The sequence below is a fragment of the Perca fluviatilis genome, chromosome 13 (genome assembly GCF_010015445.1).
Source record: "Perca fluviatilis chromosome 13, GENO_Pfluv_1.0, whole genome shotgun sequence".
Lineage (NCBI taxonomy): Eukaryota > Metazoa > Chordata > Actinopteri > Perciformes > Percidae > Perca > Perca fluviatilis.
Window position 1 is genome coordinate 11,780,790 of NC_053124.1, and position 15,669 is coordinate 11,796,458.

Sequence of the window (15,669 nt, forward strand, 5' to 3'; positions counted from 1 at the left end):
CCTGCACAAACCTCTGGCTGGTCTGTTTTAATCATTTTGAAACTATTACATAATGCAATAAAACATTACAATTACCACAAGCTAAACATCCAGAACACACACTGGAGAATCTGCGGGCTTGGCATCTTATCCAGCCGTGGGGTTTTAGAGATGATGGGTTTAGGGGATGTGTGGAGAGAGACGGGAGAGGGATGATTTCCAGGGAAATGTTAAAACACTTAGGGAAGGAAACACAAGGGAAAAACAAAGCAAGGAGGAAATGCACCTGCCAGACAGCAGCAGCAGCAGTTGGCCAGCAGCTCCACAAGTTATTTCATAGCTCTGTGGACCGCCAACTTACAGGTGAGGAGAGTGAAGGAAGAGAGAAAACGTTGCCATGGTGGTACAATTCTGCTGTTTTCTATTAAGTTTAACACACACTGTGGTTCTTCTATATTATGTGCTTCTATTTTGGGGTTCCAGACCAGAAAGGTTAGGGAATATTGCTTTGGCAGTTTAATTTAGAGAATAACTTGGCTGGACTGACGTGGAGTTAACTTTGCTCCTAACCCCAGTACTTTTTTTTAAAGAAATGAAAATTGTAAGCCATAACCAGTGCAAATCATGCTCTAGTATATGCTTTCTGTAGTTTTATACAGTGAATCTCAGTCTAGTTTATCTGCAGGTTAATTTCCAAATTGATGCAGAGGTTAGGAAAGAGGCTAGACTTAGGAAACAATTTTGCAGCCCACTTTGTAGTTATACATACTCTTATATTATACTGTGTCATACCCACACACACACACACACACACACACACACACACACACACACACACACACACACACACACACACACACACACACACACACACACACACACACACACACACACACACACACACACACACACACACACACACTGAGTTAAGGGGCCTTTTATTTGATATGGCCTCTTCTCTGTCTGTAACAGTACCAGAACTCCCTCAGTAGCTTTTGTCATATCTCATCATGCCTTCTGTATTAGGATCACACAGAAATAAACGTATGCACACACACACACACACACACACACACACACACACACACACACACACACACTAGCAAGTGAGGAGTATAATAACAGGCCAGTGTGTTATGAGTCAGAGCACAATTTCCCTCCGCTAATCCACTCAGCAAGCAGCACATATCCTCCAATGTCTTCCATGTTTACTCTCGCCGTGGCTGCTGTTAGTCTTACTCTGGTTTCTCCGTCTGTTTCTACTGTGTTTGCCTTTCTCACTCTCTGTCTTTTCTCTCTTTTATGTCTGTCTTCCTCTGTCTTCTTTGTCAGGCTCCCTTTTTCTGTATTCTCAATCCAGCTAATTTATTCAGATGACTGACCATCAAAAACGTTGCCAAAGTACATTTTCAAAGCCGATAAAAGAGCAGTTTAGACACTTAAACTACCTTTAAATGATCATCATTATCAGCATTATTACATTGTAATACATAATCATCAGTGCTCATTGTACTTCCAAAATTGAGAACTACTATAGCTACACAAAACTCTCTGCTTGTATCTGCAGTCATTGCACATGCCCAGTGAATCCAATCAATCAACAATGACATCAGTAGCAAGCGTGAGAAGTGAGAGAGGAAGAGAGAGAGAGAGAGAGAGAGAGAATGAATGAGACAGAATGGCAAAAAAAATGAGAGAAAACACTGGATGCTTGTTTCACACGTGCACAATTGTTTGTGGGATTGAACACAACAATATTTCCCACATTCAGCTTTTGTGTCTGGCTGCACGCTGCAGAGAATCAGGTTACACTTTATAACAATGCATTATCACAGATAAAATGCAATTACTAACTCCTTCACATAATGTCAGTTGCATGCAAAAGTTGGGCAAGCGTTGAATGAAAGGAATTTCAAAGTGTTAAACCAAATCTATATACAAAGATTTTGATCATTCCAAAGTTTGGCAGCTTTTTTCTTTTGCAGTTAAAGAAATAGCTTGACATTTTGCTCACTATTTAACTCATATTTCCAATAGCGAGCAGTTATTTTGTGGAGCCAATGACTGGTGGTTGTAGCGGAAACTTCAGGAAATACAATGTGTTATATAGTGAGCTGTAGAGGTGCTTTTAGTTACCTTTAGACGGAGCCAGGCTAGCCCGTTCCCTCTGTTTACAGTCTTTATGCTAAGCTAAGCTAACCAGCTGCTTACTGTAGCTCCACATTAGTGAGTAGTGTGGCAAAAGAGCAAATATGCTTAATATAAGGATGTTAAAAGAAATGCCACCAACAGGACATTGTTTTGGGAACAGAAATCTACAGTATTTATGGGAAACCAAACCAGCCAGTAGTTTTGCTAGGAAGGATATAGTGAAAAGGTTTGCTAGCTAAAACTAGCATTATAATTATACTGTGACAGAGACTCTGCAATCATCTCCACCATAGTCTTATTTGTTTATGATTTTTATTAAAGGTCCCATGGCATGAAAATTTCACTTTATGAGGTTTTTTAACATTAATATGCGTTCCCCCAGCCTGCCTATGGTCCCCAATTGGCTTGAAATGGCGATAGGTGTAAACCGAGCCCTGGGTATCCTGCTCTGCCTTTGAGAAAATGAAAGCTCAGATGGGCCAATCTGGAATCTCCTCCTTATGAGGTCATAAGGAGCAAGGTTACCTCCCCTTTCTCTGCTTTGCCCGCCCAGAGAATTTGGCCAACCCATGGGAGAGAGACATCATGGCTTTCAAACGAGAAAAGTGGCAGTTGGTCAAGGCCACACCCCCACCCTCCACCTTGCCCCTCCCTCTCTCCTCCTCAATAGCTACAGACACAGAAATGGCACATCCTAAGGAAAGCTCATTGTGGGACTGGCTCTAGTGGCTGTAATTCTGCACCAAGGCTGAATTTCGGGAAAGAGACTTCAGATATAGTATTAGGGGACCACTAAGGCCTATATAAAAGCATCCAAAGAGCACCATGTCATGGGACCTTTAAGGCTTTCATTAGCTATATGAAGCTTTTGGCCTGTTTTTCAACAGTTACATTGCATAAAATTGATATCCAGAAAGGATACAAGAAAACAAACTAATAGGAAAGAACTGCAAGCCATTTTTTAACTTATACAGTGTAATATTGTACAATATCTTAACATATTAATGTGAGTATGTAATGAGTCGTCACTGACTGTCCTTTTGGATACAGTGTAGTAAGTAAAGTAGTCTATGTGTGAATATAGCAGTACTGTAGCTGCCTATCATCAACGGTAACACGGGGCCTGTAAGAAAAGCTGGGTATATTTGTGTTTGTGTTGTGGCTAACTATTCCTGTAGGGGTGTGTTCGTGGACTAATTCAGAGGTACCAGGGGCATATGAGGGGCACAGGGCACATTCTGGTCTTGGATTATGTTGACTCGGGAGATGCTGTGTTCGTGTGTATTTTTATGTGTTTGCATGTGTTTATGTGGCAGTATGTTTTCTTCCTGAAGACACCTGCGTCTGAGCTTTCACAGCTGATGTCCTTCATCAGACGTTTAACTGCGAGTGTTTGTGTCTATATGTGATAGTTTGTATGTAGGTATGCTGTACGTACTGTATAGCAGTGTGTTAACTATAAAATATAGTTGCCATTTCATTCCACAGCGTTGGATTTATGGTAATCATATAAAAGTTTGTTTTCATGTACTTCCAATTGTTTCCATTCACAGTACGTTTGCATTTTAGGCCTCTGTTGTTGTATTGTATCTGCCTGAGCACGTGGGCTCATGCTTGTGAGGGTATGTGTGTGCCATTTCTGAGCCTAGTGTAATCTTTGTCTAGGTCCGTCGCCACTCTTTAAATCTCATGAATCCTACAGTGAAACCTTGGAGGTCTCACTCTCTTTTTCTCTCACACAAACACACGCATGCACACACACACACACACACACACACACACACACACACACACACACACACACACACACACACTGAGCTCATGGGGCCTCTATCGTCATATGTACAATCAGCAGCCTTCAGTACTCGTACTGTAGGCCAAGACCAACAGACCAAAAATAACTAAGTTACCCTTAGCAGTCTGGCCTTCGCTGCCTGCCAGCCTTTCCTTTTCACTTCACTTGACATGAGACTGAAATCATGCATTATTGTACAAACTACAGTTTATGCGATTATGACAGATTGATGGAGTATTTTTTCTTTTAACTACAGATTAATGGCCATGCCACTTCACACACATGTGCACACAAGAAGAAAATACCACCCAACTGCACTTTGGAGATGGGTACCAATACAAAGTGCAAACGCTTACTGAGAAATATAAAAAGCGTAATATTAAGACGTCATTTAATTGCATTGCATTGCATGAGTTGTCCTAAAACAAGTGAAAACGAATCTGCCAGAGGTGTGAAATTCCTTGTTTGAAACAAACGTTTATTATATGTTCCCGACACAGGTGAAACTGCATTTGAAATAAATGGAATTGTATCATCCAGTTGTTCATTTTTTTCTTGACTGAATACAGGGCTACAGGGCAGCACACACGCTGTTCACTGCATGACCTGAACAAAGATTGAACCCAGTCTCTAGGCTTGTTACAGTATGTTAGATACCCAACCCCCCTATATTTAGCATGATATACTAGCACAGAGAGGGAAAGACTTCCTGGGATTAAATGCAGCTCTCCAGCATGCCATTACACCTCATGCTCCTCTCACTTCTTTATTTTAGATCCCACTGAAGACCTAGTCTGAAAGCCAACTGACTGATTGGCCCAGACAGCCGTGCGGAGGCTTTTTTAGAGGGGTGCAATGAAATCCTCCAGAAACACGAGTCAGCAGTTATAACTGGGCTTAAATGCAGGACCACCAGCTGTGACCCGCCCCTCTCTCGCCTGACCCATAGACAGTCGTACCATCCCGAAAAATATTACCCTTCGTTGACCTCAGTGCATGCTTATGTGTAAATGTGCTGTGACCCCAAAAAAGATGTGTTGCACTGAAATAATTCCCTCTGATCAGATTACCGTATACAGTATACTGTGGTTGGATAGGTTGCACCTCTCTATCTGTATGTTGGTGATTGTGTTGGGGTTTGCCTCTTTGCCAGCATTTATTTATGTTGTACTCTTTAGCATTTCTATATTAAATTCTGTATTTGTTTAATTAATACATTTTAAACAATCTTACATGAATGCTGCTCAACATTTAAGCTATGGCTGGAAAAAGGATTAGAAAATGGATATAATAAAGCAAACAGTTGGAGCTCTTATGCTTTAGGACAACATGAATGTAGCTTCTGTAACGTCAAGTTGCTGATACCCCAACTTCCTCTGCAAAAATACACGGAATTTGTTTTTTCCAGTTTCACTTTGTATTTGAAGCCAGCATCTAGTGGGCATGAGAGGAACTGCATCATAGGATTATTTTTGCAATGGCTTCAACAGTCTACTTTATTATTCCTTTCTATAATGAATTCATTTATACATTTTAATTTAGCCAGTTGCATCTTTATTTAAACCTGCAATAACACATTCTTTCGACCACTTGAGAGCTATGGAAACAAGCTATAAACGCATAATTGGCAAACATATCATTCCGAGGGAAATGCAGTATCTGGCTTTAGCTGCCAAATGGTCCACTATATCTATTAACTAGTTGCTAGTCTATATCCTTGACTTTTTCGGATTCGGATTTCACTCATTTAGGCTGGATATCCATTGCCTTGGGCTTCCTTTGTGTTGGCATTATAAACTCCGGTGGATTTCTGAGGACTATGGTTAACTGCTCCTCAGATCTCTGCAGGGTAAATCCAGACAGCTAGCTAGACTATCTGTCCAATCTGAGGTTTCTGTTGCACGACTAAAACAACTTTTAAACCTTTAAGTTCCTTCCGAGCCTATTTTGCAGAGGTACCGTGGCTTTTCTTTTTTTTTGGGACTTTTCCCTTTATTTCAAAGTGGATAGATATGAAAGGGGAAGAGAGAGAGATGGGGGATGAGACACAGCAAAGGGTAGCAGGTCAGACTCGAACCCTGCACCGCTGCAGGACTCAGCCAATATGGGGCGAACGCTCTTAATGGGTGAGCTAGAGACCGCCCCAGCACTCTGGCTTTTCTCCGGTGCTTAGCACCACCCAAAACAATTATGATAGGTTTAAAGAAATGCCAATAAACCACGCGTGCTTTGGAGGAGGGTCTGGCAAAGCAAGACTAACTAGTTGCTAACATTGTTTGTTTACCGGTGCTGAGCAGGTAGCATACAATGGGTTTTTAAGTGCCTTTTTTCGTGTGGCTGAAAACAACACTATGAGAGTGGTGAGGGTGAACCAAATTAGAAAACCACATCAGTGAGTTAGGAGACAGAAGATTCACCAATAGAGAATGATTATTCTTCTGAATAAGTCAATGCCCTTTATAGAAGTTCACATGCTGAATGCCAAACAGATTCTTATGATTTTTTTTGGTTTGTCTTTTTTCTTGTCATCTTGCAGAATCTTACCTTCACACCAGGTTTTTAACCAGGTTGACTTTTAAGAAATATCTGCTGAGCTGGCTGCCTATTGTTAAATCTGAGGATTAACTAGAGTAGAATTAAACTGTTGCTGCCCTTTGCTGAGGCCAACTAAGCACAATTAGACTTCAGTCAGTTGGGGACTCTTGGGGGCTTTTGCATTTGATGCGTTGCAGGACAACAAAGTAGAGTGCGTTTTTTTTCTAGTATGATTGCTGTGGATTAGGCCTAGTGTAGCCTGAGCTGGCCTGTGTGTTTTTCTGTTTGGAAATGTGTAGCTGGTGCAGTAAATGTTGAGGGATTAGTCAAAGCTGAAGGGTCACAGCACTAATCTCATTATGGCGGGAAGGGAAAGAGGGTTCTGACCACTCCTGAACGACTTAACAGACAGACTCGGCACTGAGGGAATCCCTGTTTCACCGCAGAGGACACGCCCACGCACACATGCACACGCATGCTAACGCACATACAGGTTCTTCCATTGCATTTTTCTGCAATATTCTGAAACAAATATGGTAGTTAATCTAGTCCTTGCGCTCTATACATTTGTTTAACAGGGCTTTTAACCCATTATTGAGCCTTTTTGGAGGGATTTTAAACATTAGTAGAATGATAAACAAACAGAAGAATTGGATGATGCATAATAGACACGATGACATCTTTTCATATCTGTTGGGTCCTCACTTGTGGTGTTTAGGATGTGATAAACCCTATGAGAGTGTAAACCAAGCTCCAACAGTAACTGGACTCCAGTGTCCATGTCACTCTTTTAATAAAGCTGGTATTATAAAGAGAGCCTGGCTTACTGGAAGAGGCTTTAGTTATGGAGTATAGACACTTGGTGTGTCTTTTGTGCATTGTTAAACATCATGAAAGGCATATGGAACCAATGCTCTTGTTTTAGTCATATTGGATTAAATTATAAACAGAGGTGACTACATCAGAAACAACTCATTCTGCTGGTGGATTTTCCCCCCTGCTTTAAGATAATTAAAAAAATTTAAGACGGAATATGGGACTAAATGACTCGACATATTGCAGTGCATGTGAGGTCATGGTGAAACAGTGTGGACAAGAACTGCGAGTCCTCCAAAACAAAACAGTAAAACACCAAGCGAACCTATAAATGAAATGTGCCTTTCTGTCTTTCCTTCATCTGTCTGTCTGCACTCAGCAAACACAGGCACCGGCTTACACATGGGCTAGTGCAACGCATGGACACACACACACACACACACACACACACACACACACACACACACACACACACACACACACACACACACACACACACACACACACACACACACACACACACACTCAAACCACAATGACACATCCCAGTGAGTGTTTCAGCTTTTCTTGTGACAATAATAAAATCTATGGCCAGGAAAAAAGGAGAATGGCCAGCAAAAGACACGTGGACAGGCACATCCTGCCTTCAAAAAACATTCTTTTGCTTTTTTCCTCTCCTTCCTCGTCAAAGTCCCACATCTACTCGGACTCCTCTGTCTCTTAGACCAGTGGAAGGCCTCTTATTAAAGTTCCAATGTGTAGGAATTTCTCCCATCTAGCGTTGAGATCATATATCGCAATCAACTCTCTCGCGCCACGCAGTTCAAAGTACGTATTACAGCTACGGTAGCCTTCACGCTTCAAAAAGCCGGTCTCTTGCTCTTTTCAATATCTTTTTTATTTTTCTGGGTGATGAAGAAGACTCCTGTTCCTGAAATTTGGATTTTGAATACATGTTGGTCCTCCATGTTTCCTTCTTCAAACTTTGTCGGAGCCGGGAAGCTACGATACCCATTAGCAGCATTAGCAGCATTAGCAGCACCTGTGAGTTTATCATGTGACAGCGAAAACGCGAAAGGCGGAGCAGTATGTCCTGTATGTCCCTTACCGGCTAACGTATTTCAAGATGGTGCATGAATATGGAGCGTCTACCCCAGTTCATGCGAATGCAAATGTAAAATGTCAAGCCAAAAGGAATACTTGGAATTGATGGTGGTGGTAAATATTCATGAAAAGGACAAGTCTGTGAACGGGCAACACAGATTTTGATAATGAACAACTAAACACGTTACACACTGGGCCTTTAAGATGTGTCATCTTCCTAGTTTGTGTTTTTGCTGTTATTTCAGTCTCCCTCTAGAGAAATGCAGGCACTGAGGCAGTGTTGTTAGGCCCAGCTGTTTGGCTGAGAGGTTGAAGGTGAGAGTCATTTGTTTGAATTATTTCCAGCTTGAATGCACTATCACTCCAGACACGCAGTGTTAAGACAGCTGGAGCCCTTTGTACCAATGGGGAAATGTCCCATTGATTTTTTTAGCGTGTCAAATTCTGTTTACTCTGGAGCAGAAGGGTAATTATGTTGACAAGACTTTGTTAGCAACCGTGAGTTGATTACAGGGTATCGCCATGACAACATGTTGGCATGACTGTGAGACTATTGGTTGCGCACTGCAAAAAAACATCTTAATTTGTTTAACAAATGTACTACTGAATGGTTATGTCTGGAAGAAAAACCCAGTGTGAAGAATTCTCTGTGTGATAGTATCAAGATAATGACATTTGATTCAAGAAATACTGTGAAGGGGGGGCAGGGGGTTTCTTTGAGAAGAAATCAAATGACCTCAACCAACTGGCAGATTATATCACTAAGTCTTGTCTCACACAGTATTTTAGAATTCACTATATTAAATGACTTATAGAGATGGTTGGTTCTTGCATTAGAAAGTGTGGTGATGTGGAACCTCTGTTGTCTGTTACAGAATGCAACACTGCTACAAACAATGTGTCCTACCAACTTATTGCATACGGTACAGCATCTGTATCCAGCTTGGGTGATGAATCAGTCATGTATGTTAACACCAACATTAGCCTGCACATAGTGGGTCCTTAATGGGTTCTATGCAACTGTGATAGATTTTTTCAACATGGCATCATGACTTTGCGTAAACATACACGCCACTTTCCTAAAGCCAAATGGCGTGTTATCTGTACGCATTTTGAGCAGTCCGCGTGTATGTCTACGCTGTATACAGCGGATGTAAACATGGCGACGCCACGTGGTGTGTTATCGCGAGAACAACGTCACACGCGTGTAAAAAAAAAAAAGGTTGGGTTTAGGAAAAGAACATTGGGAACGGCTTTAGTAACACGAAAGAATTACAAAAATACAACGGTGACGAACGTCACACACTTAGGAAAACAATAAATGGTTGGGTTTAGGAAAGAAACATTGGGGAAGTTAAAAAAAAAAAAAAAAAAAAACGGGTGAAAAATGCCACACACGGGACACAATCACGGCTCTCCTGGGTGAAAGTCCTGTGTTTTACCCATCCACCACCCCAACCAACCATCATACTACTCGCTACGGCGAAAATTCACATGCAATGTAGGTCAATGGTGGCCGAATGGCGTTGATAAACACGCTAAAAAGCGATTATGCATCTTGATAACACGCCAAAATGGCATACGAATGGGCGTGTCATACATACGCCACTTTATGAGATCAGTCTGCATTTTTGAATGAAAGCAAACAGAAACGAAGCCAAGTAGCCAGTCCATCTTATTTAAAAACTGTAGCACAGAAAATGGTTTGGAGAGGTTTCCATCCTCATGATATAATGAGTATGAGAATAAGAGTAAGTAGTCTGAACATTTCATTCGATGTGTGTATATTTCCATTGCTTGTATTTATCCCTGTAAACTCTAGCTTATTATATTACCCACCTTCAGACTGCATTACCAGCGGTACACCAGAATGAATGAAGCCAAGTTTCAGGCTTATCACTGCTGCTGACTTGCTCCTGATGGACAGCAGACATTTTGGTAAAGGTTATCCTGACAGCCCCACTCACAGCCTGATCATGAACATGAACATTACACGTGACGGACTCAATTAACTGACGGAGTGTTCCCTACATCATCCAGTGGCCACTTGATTTCCAGGGAAACCTAGAGAAACGAGAACAAGGAAGTTGGACCAAAAGTTGGCTATTTGAAAAGAGTTCTAGCTGAGGCGCAGTTTGGATTCTGTTGTGATCATTGCGGCCGTCACCTATGTGTGTTCTCCTCCGTTTAAGAAAAATAACATTAAACCAAATGAAAGGTCACGTACGGTATATGAGTGCGCCGAATCATCGGTTGAGGTGATCGATTATAGAAATTGACTTCTTTGGTTCTGTGTTTTTAGTATTTTAAGGGGAAGAGTGAATTGAACACTAGAAACCTGTGGTTTGTCCCCTTCAACAGGCCCTTACTGTAAACCCACCATCTTTCCAATCAGCTGCACTAGTTCAGAAAAGGTTAAAAATCTACATTCTACTCAAAAGACATGGCAGAGACATATGTAGTTTGTGTATCTTTAGAAGGGGAATTCCACGTCTTTGGCTCTCTCATTTGTCTCCTCTGCCTTGATTATTGTCTTTATTTCTGTCCTGTCCTGTCCTGTCCTGTCCTGTCCTGTCCTGTCCTGTCCTTCCACACCCTTGTCTTAGTCCAACTCTTTCATGCATATGTTCTTTCCTCTCTTTCGCTCCTACAGTACCATATTCTTTGCTTTTTTTTGGGGGGGTGGGGGGTGTTGGAGTTACTTCTTCCCATATTGGCACTTATTGCCAGTTGCCTCTTGGCACTAGTGATTTGGATGATTTGATCATCTCTGCTGTAGACTATCACAGATGCAGATGGAGGGACAGACAGGCCTGTAATTCTTCATCTGTATGTGGAATGATAATGATTTTGACCCTGGCCTTGGGTTAGCCTTGTCTAGCTTAACGGCAGATAGCACTGAGCTACAGACGGCAGGCCCTTACCTCTGTATGCTTTTAACCCCCTCCTGATAGACTGCAGGATTTGTCATCATCACGCAAACTCTTTGGCTTTATACACGCAGACTCACAACCCCCCTGCTGACACACAGCTGCACAACAACTGTTGATATGCACAAACGGAGATTATGAACACTCAACTGAACAGACTTTGAGCTTAATGCAGAGCACTTAATTATAGTGGAATGTACAAATACAAGTACTATGTAGGTGCATAGTATGCAAATCAAATTAATTGTGTACATACAGGGGAAGACAAAAGTATAATAAGTAAGTATAATAAGCTTACAAATAAGTACAGCTTATTCAGCTCAACAGAGTTGAATCAACAACTCTCTTACAGATTCTTCCCAAAACGTCATAGGTTTCATAATAGTAGTATTGTTGCATTGTCTGTACACACATATGGATACATAGATATACAGACATTGACATACAGGAGGAATGTGGAACTTGTGGTTTTTAAGCAATACATTTTTTTTTTAACAAAATGCTAATTTCAGATCAAATATCAACATTAAAATATAACCATAACTATGTGAAAAGTAGTCAGATAGTGTAGTTCACACAGTCACAATAATCATTTTAAGGCTCTGTTATATCATAGAAGTATGTTAATGATCTATTTGTGTCCAAGGATTGAAATAATAAGGCTAAATATCAGTGTGGTGGTATTAGAGCTTGTAGTCGTTGGTTCTGAGTGCTTTCCGTGTCGTGACCTGAATACCTCACCATTGAACCTCGGCCAGCGGCTCATTAACATTCCAATACAGCTCTAATCACCACTGAAACTTGTGTGTGTGTGTGTATATGTGTGTGTGTATGTGTATTAGAGAGAGAGAGAGAGAGAGATAGAGAGAGAGACCACGCACGTGTTGCTCTGTGAGTGAGCAAGCGGGGAAAGTGTGTATAGTTCCTGCCGCAGGTGATCGGAGCCGAGAGGTGGGATTGGGTACATGGACTCCCTGGCGTTCCTCTGCATATCAAACTATTGTGCAACCTTTGCACAGCTGAGACTCATTTTACTTCCAAGTTTTATTGATCTAGTCATGAAACACATAAGGATTGGTGAGAGATGAAAGGTGCACAGGGTAATGAACAATACAGACTGTGTAAAAAAAAAAAATGCTTGCTTAGACAATGTTTTGATATTTTCACATTTTGTATGAGCAAAGCCTTCTCACTGTTTGTTGAATTATAGACAAATAACCACTTCTTTGCATCTCTCTCTGTCTCCAGAAAGACTGTACAACTCCAATGGACGTGACTTGAGAAGGGCACTGTTCTCTCTAAAGCAAATCTTTCAGGTAACACATATTTCACATGCAATTACTGTCAGTTTGTTGTTGCAGAATACAGTTGGTTATTGTGGCCACCGTGTGCCTCCATGATGACAGGGATCTCCATCAACGTGGCATTTCTCTCCCTGTGTGTGTATGTGTGGGTGTTTGCATTTGTGTTTGTGTGAATCTTTATTTTAAGATGTGAGGAGGCCACACACACCCGCACACACACACACACACACACACACACACACACACACACACACACACACACACACACACACACACACACACACACACACACACACACACACACACACAGATTTTATGTAAAAGGGAATTAAAGCATGAGGTGAGGAAACATCATCATGAATAACACCAACAATACAGCTATATGAGAACTTTACTGCAGCATTTAATATCATTATTACAATTTACACACACTAAAATGGCCCTTTCCTTTTAACCAAAAGCTCTGTGCAGTTTGGTTTCTACAAAAAATACAACCTTGACCACATGACTTTGTTTCAGGGTCCATGCTTATTTTTCCAAAAAACAAAACAGCGAATGAGCACAAATGAGACGTCAGAACTGTTTTAAGCCCCCAACGTCGACTTCAAGGCACCTAAACACCGTTTCAGAGCTTTTGGTCAGACAACTACCTTAAAGAACTTTCATCATCCTTTCAGTTTTGTATATGATATTGAAGATTATCTATCAAAAGTAACAAATTGCAAAACACATGGCTGTTGACATATGGAGTGAGTGTATCAGCTGGCCTGAACCAGTGGGGGATTGAAAGTTTGTTCACTGTTAACTTTAGTCCTAATCCTACACATTACTGACACCATGTGGCCACTACAGAGAATGCAACCTGAACACACTAATTCAATGAGTTGTAAAGAGGGAGTTTGTATGCTTCTGTATGCATACAGAGAGTATTGTATGAGTTTTCTCTCCTGTGTTGTGTGTTTTACTTCAGGATGACAAAGATCTGGTCCATGAGTTTGTGATGGCTGAAGGTCTGACGTGTCTCATCAAGGTGGGAGCAGAAGCTGACCAGAACTACCAGAACTACATATTGAGAGGTATAGTTTCTCTCACTCACTGATGACCAAAATCAGATACAGTATTGCAAGTATGAATACTGACATTAATTTAAAATATATTTAGAACATTGTTAAGCTAAATAATGAAACAGAAAACAAAAGGAACATACAATTCTGACAGAAAAAACAAAATGAAATAATGTATTGGAGGGGAAAAAAACTTGTGGTTGCAGTTATTGGAAGTGCAGCTCTGTCTCTGTCTTTCTTGCACACTTCCTTCCTGTAATTTGCTCTCTACTTTACTGACTTTTTTAGAGTGGCATACTGCAATGTATGTAAGTGTTTACCATACCCCAAAATAGAACAAAGTGAATAATTTAAAGTCCAATGGTAATGCATGAAACATAAAACTATATATACTATAATATGAAATACCGTATAGCAATAAAAACTCCAGTGAGAGGGAAACCATATCTCAACTAATGTTCATATTAAATGAACAACATGCTTCTTTATGTGATACAAAATACAGTGGATACAATAGTACTCAGGCTTAAAAAAAAATAATAATAATAATTTAAATTTCTTTTTTTTATTTCCATATTAATTCAATTTTCTGCTTGATTTTAATCGTTTGTCCCTTTGTGGTCTGTGTCAGCTGATAGTTAAACAGCAAGTTATAAAACCTGTAAGAGTCTCTGTAGGAAATCCCCAAACACCCTGGCACCAATAAGACACTGAAGGGACAATCACTTACAATTCTTTATTTATATATAGTAAAATGAACAATTAATCATCAGAGCACTGATGCTTTGAAACAATCAATCATCATATTGATTTTCTTGAAGTTTCTTAAACACGGGATCTTAGAAATATTTTCTAATCATGGCTGGTAGTTCTTCAAGTACGTACAAACTTTTAAATCAGTGTTTCTCTACAACAGTTAAAAAAATAACAAAGCATCTCCTGTTATTATTTATGAGTAGATTAACACTCAAGAATTCAAGAACTTCGAGAAGTAAGAAGAGCACCGACACAGCACAGATACAGAGCTCTCTGGTGTGAAGTAACACAATGATTGTAGTTTTAACAGAAAATGGATTGTGCCTGTAGGATCCATAGGCCACTCACAGTAAGAAGCTGATTGAGAAAACATTTTCAGATCTTTACATTTTTGTATTACTTACTAAAGCTTTTATGTTAGGAACAAACTTAAAATATAATGTGCCCGTGTTGTTGATCTTCCATCCTAACACAGCTTTGTTAATTGGTTTATACAATGGATTGAACGTCAATGTAATTGTACATTGTGAAGACAGTATGGTAACAGACAAAGTGACTATAAGCTTAGAATAACACTCTTTAAAGGCCCTTGAGCCACAGCTCATAAGACACTTTATGTAAGTTTACTGCAGAAAAAAGTGAACCAGCATCATGGTCATTTAATTCCTTAATCAGAATGCCGTAAGGTCGAATCGTGCTCTCCACTATCTTTTTCTCCCTTTTAATTCTTTAATCAGAATCCCGTAAGGTCGAATCGAGCTCTCCACTATCTTTTTCTCCTTCCTGGTAGACGCTTCTTCATCAATAGGAATGAGCCAATAATCAGATCGTTGGCAAATCTCTCTCTTCTCAGGGTTGATTCGATTTTGCAGGATCACTTTGTAACTTTTCCCTGTCGTCTTCGATGTGAAGGTCTTGGCATACTCCTCTCTGTCAGCAGCGTAAGCCTTGGTGTTGGAGTAGAATTCCTCTCCCATACTTGTCTCTGTCTCCTGCTGTGTAGTGACTCCAGATGATGCCTTTGGCTCCATCTAAGCTTGTTCCATGGTAGGAAACAGGCCATTCTCCAGGTACAGAATGACTCCTCCATCCTTTTGTGCCCAGCCAGGTGTTTCCGTCTGGATATTTACCTTTGACTTTTAAGGCCATGCGGTACCAGCCTTTTGGCCGCTCATAAGGCTCATCACCTCTCATACACTGAGACCAATCAGAGAGATTAGTGAAGTCATAGTCAT

The 15,669-nt window shown here is 40.6% G+C and overlaps 1 protein-coding gene across 5 annotated transcripts in view; it reads left to right on the forward strand.

Moving 5' to 3' along the window:
- Positions 1 to 15,669, forward strand: part of fhod3a (formin homology 2 domain containing 3a) — a 69,314-nt gene that overhangs the window by 19,362 nt on the left and 34,283 nt on the right. For all 5 annotated transcript variants that reach the window (XM_039820471.1, XM_039820472.1, XM_039820473.1 and 2 more), the window contains exons 4-5: positions 12,559 to 12,626; positions 13,585 to 13,690. In XM_039820471.1, the coding sequence (XP_039676405.1) occupies positions 12,559 to 12,626; positions 13,585 to 13,690 (174 nt within the window). The remainder of the gene's footprint in view (positions 1 to 12,558; positions 12,627 to 13,584; positions 13,691 to 15,669) is intronic.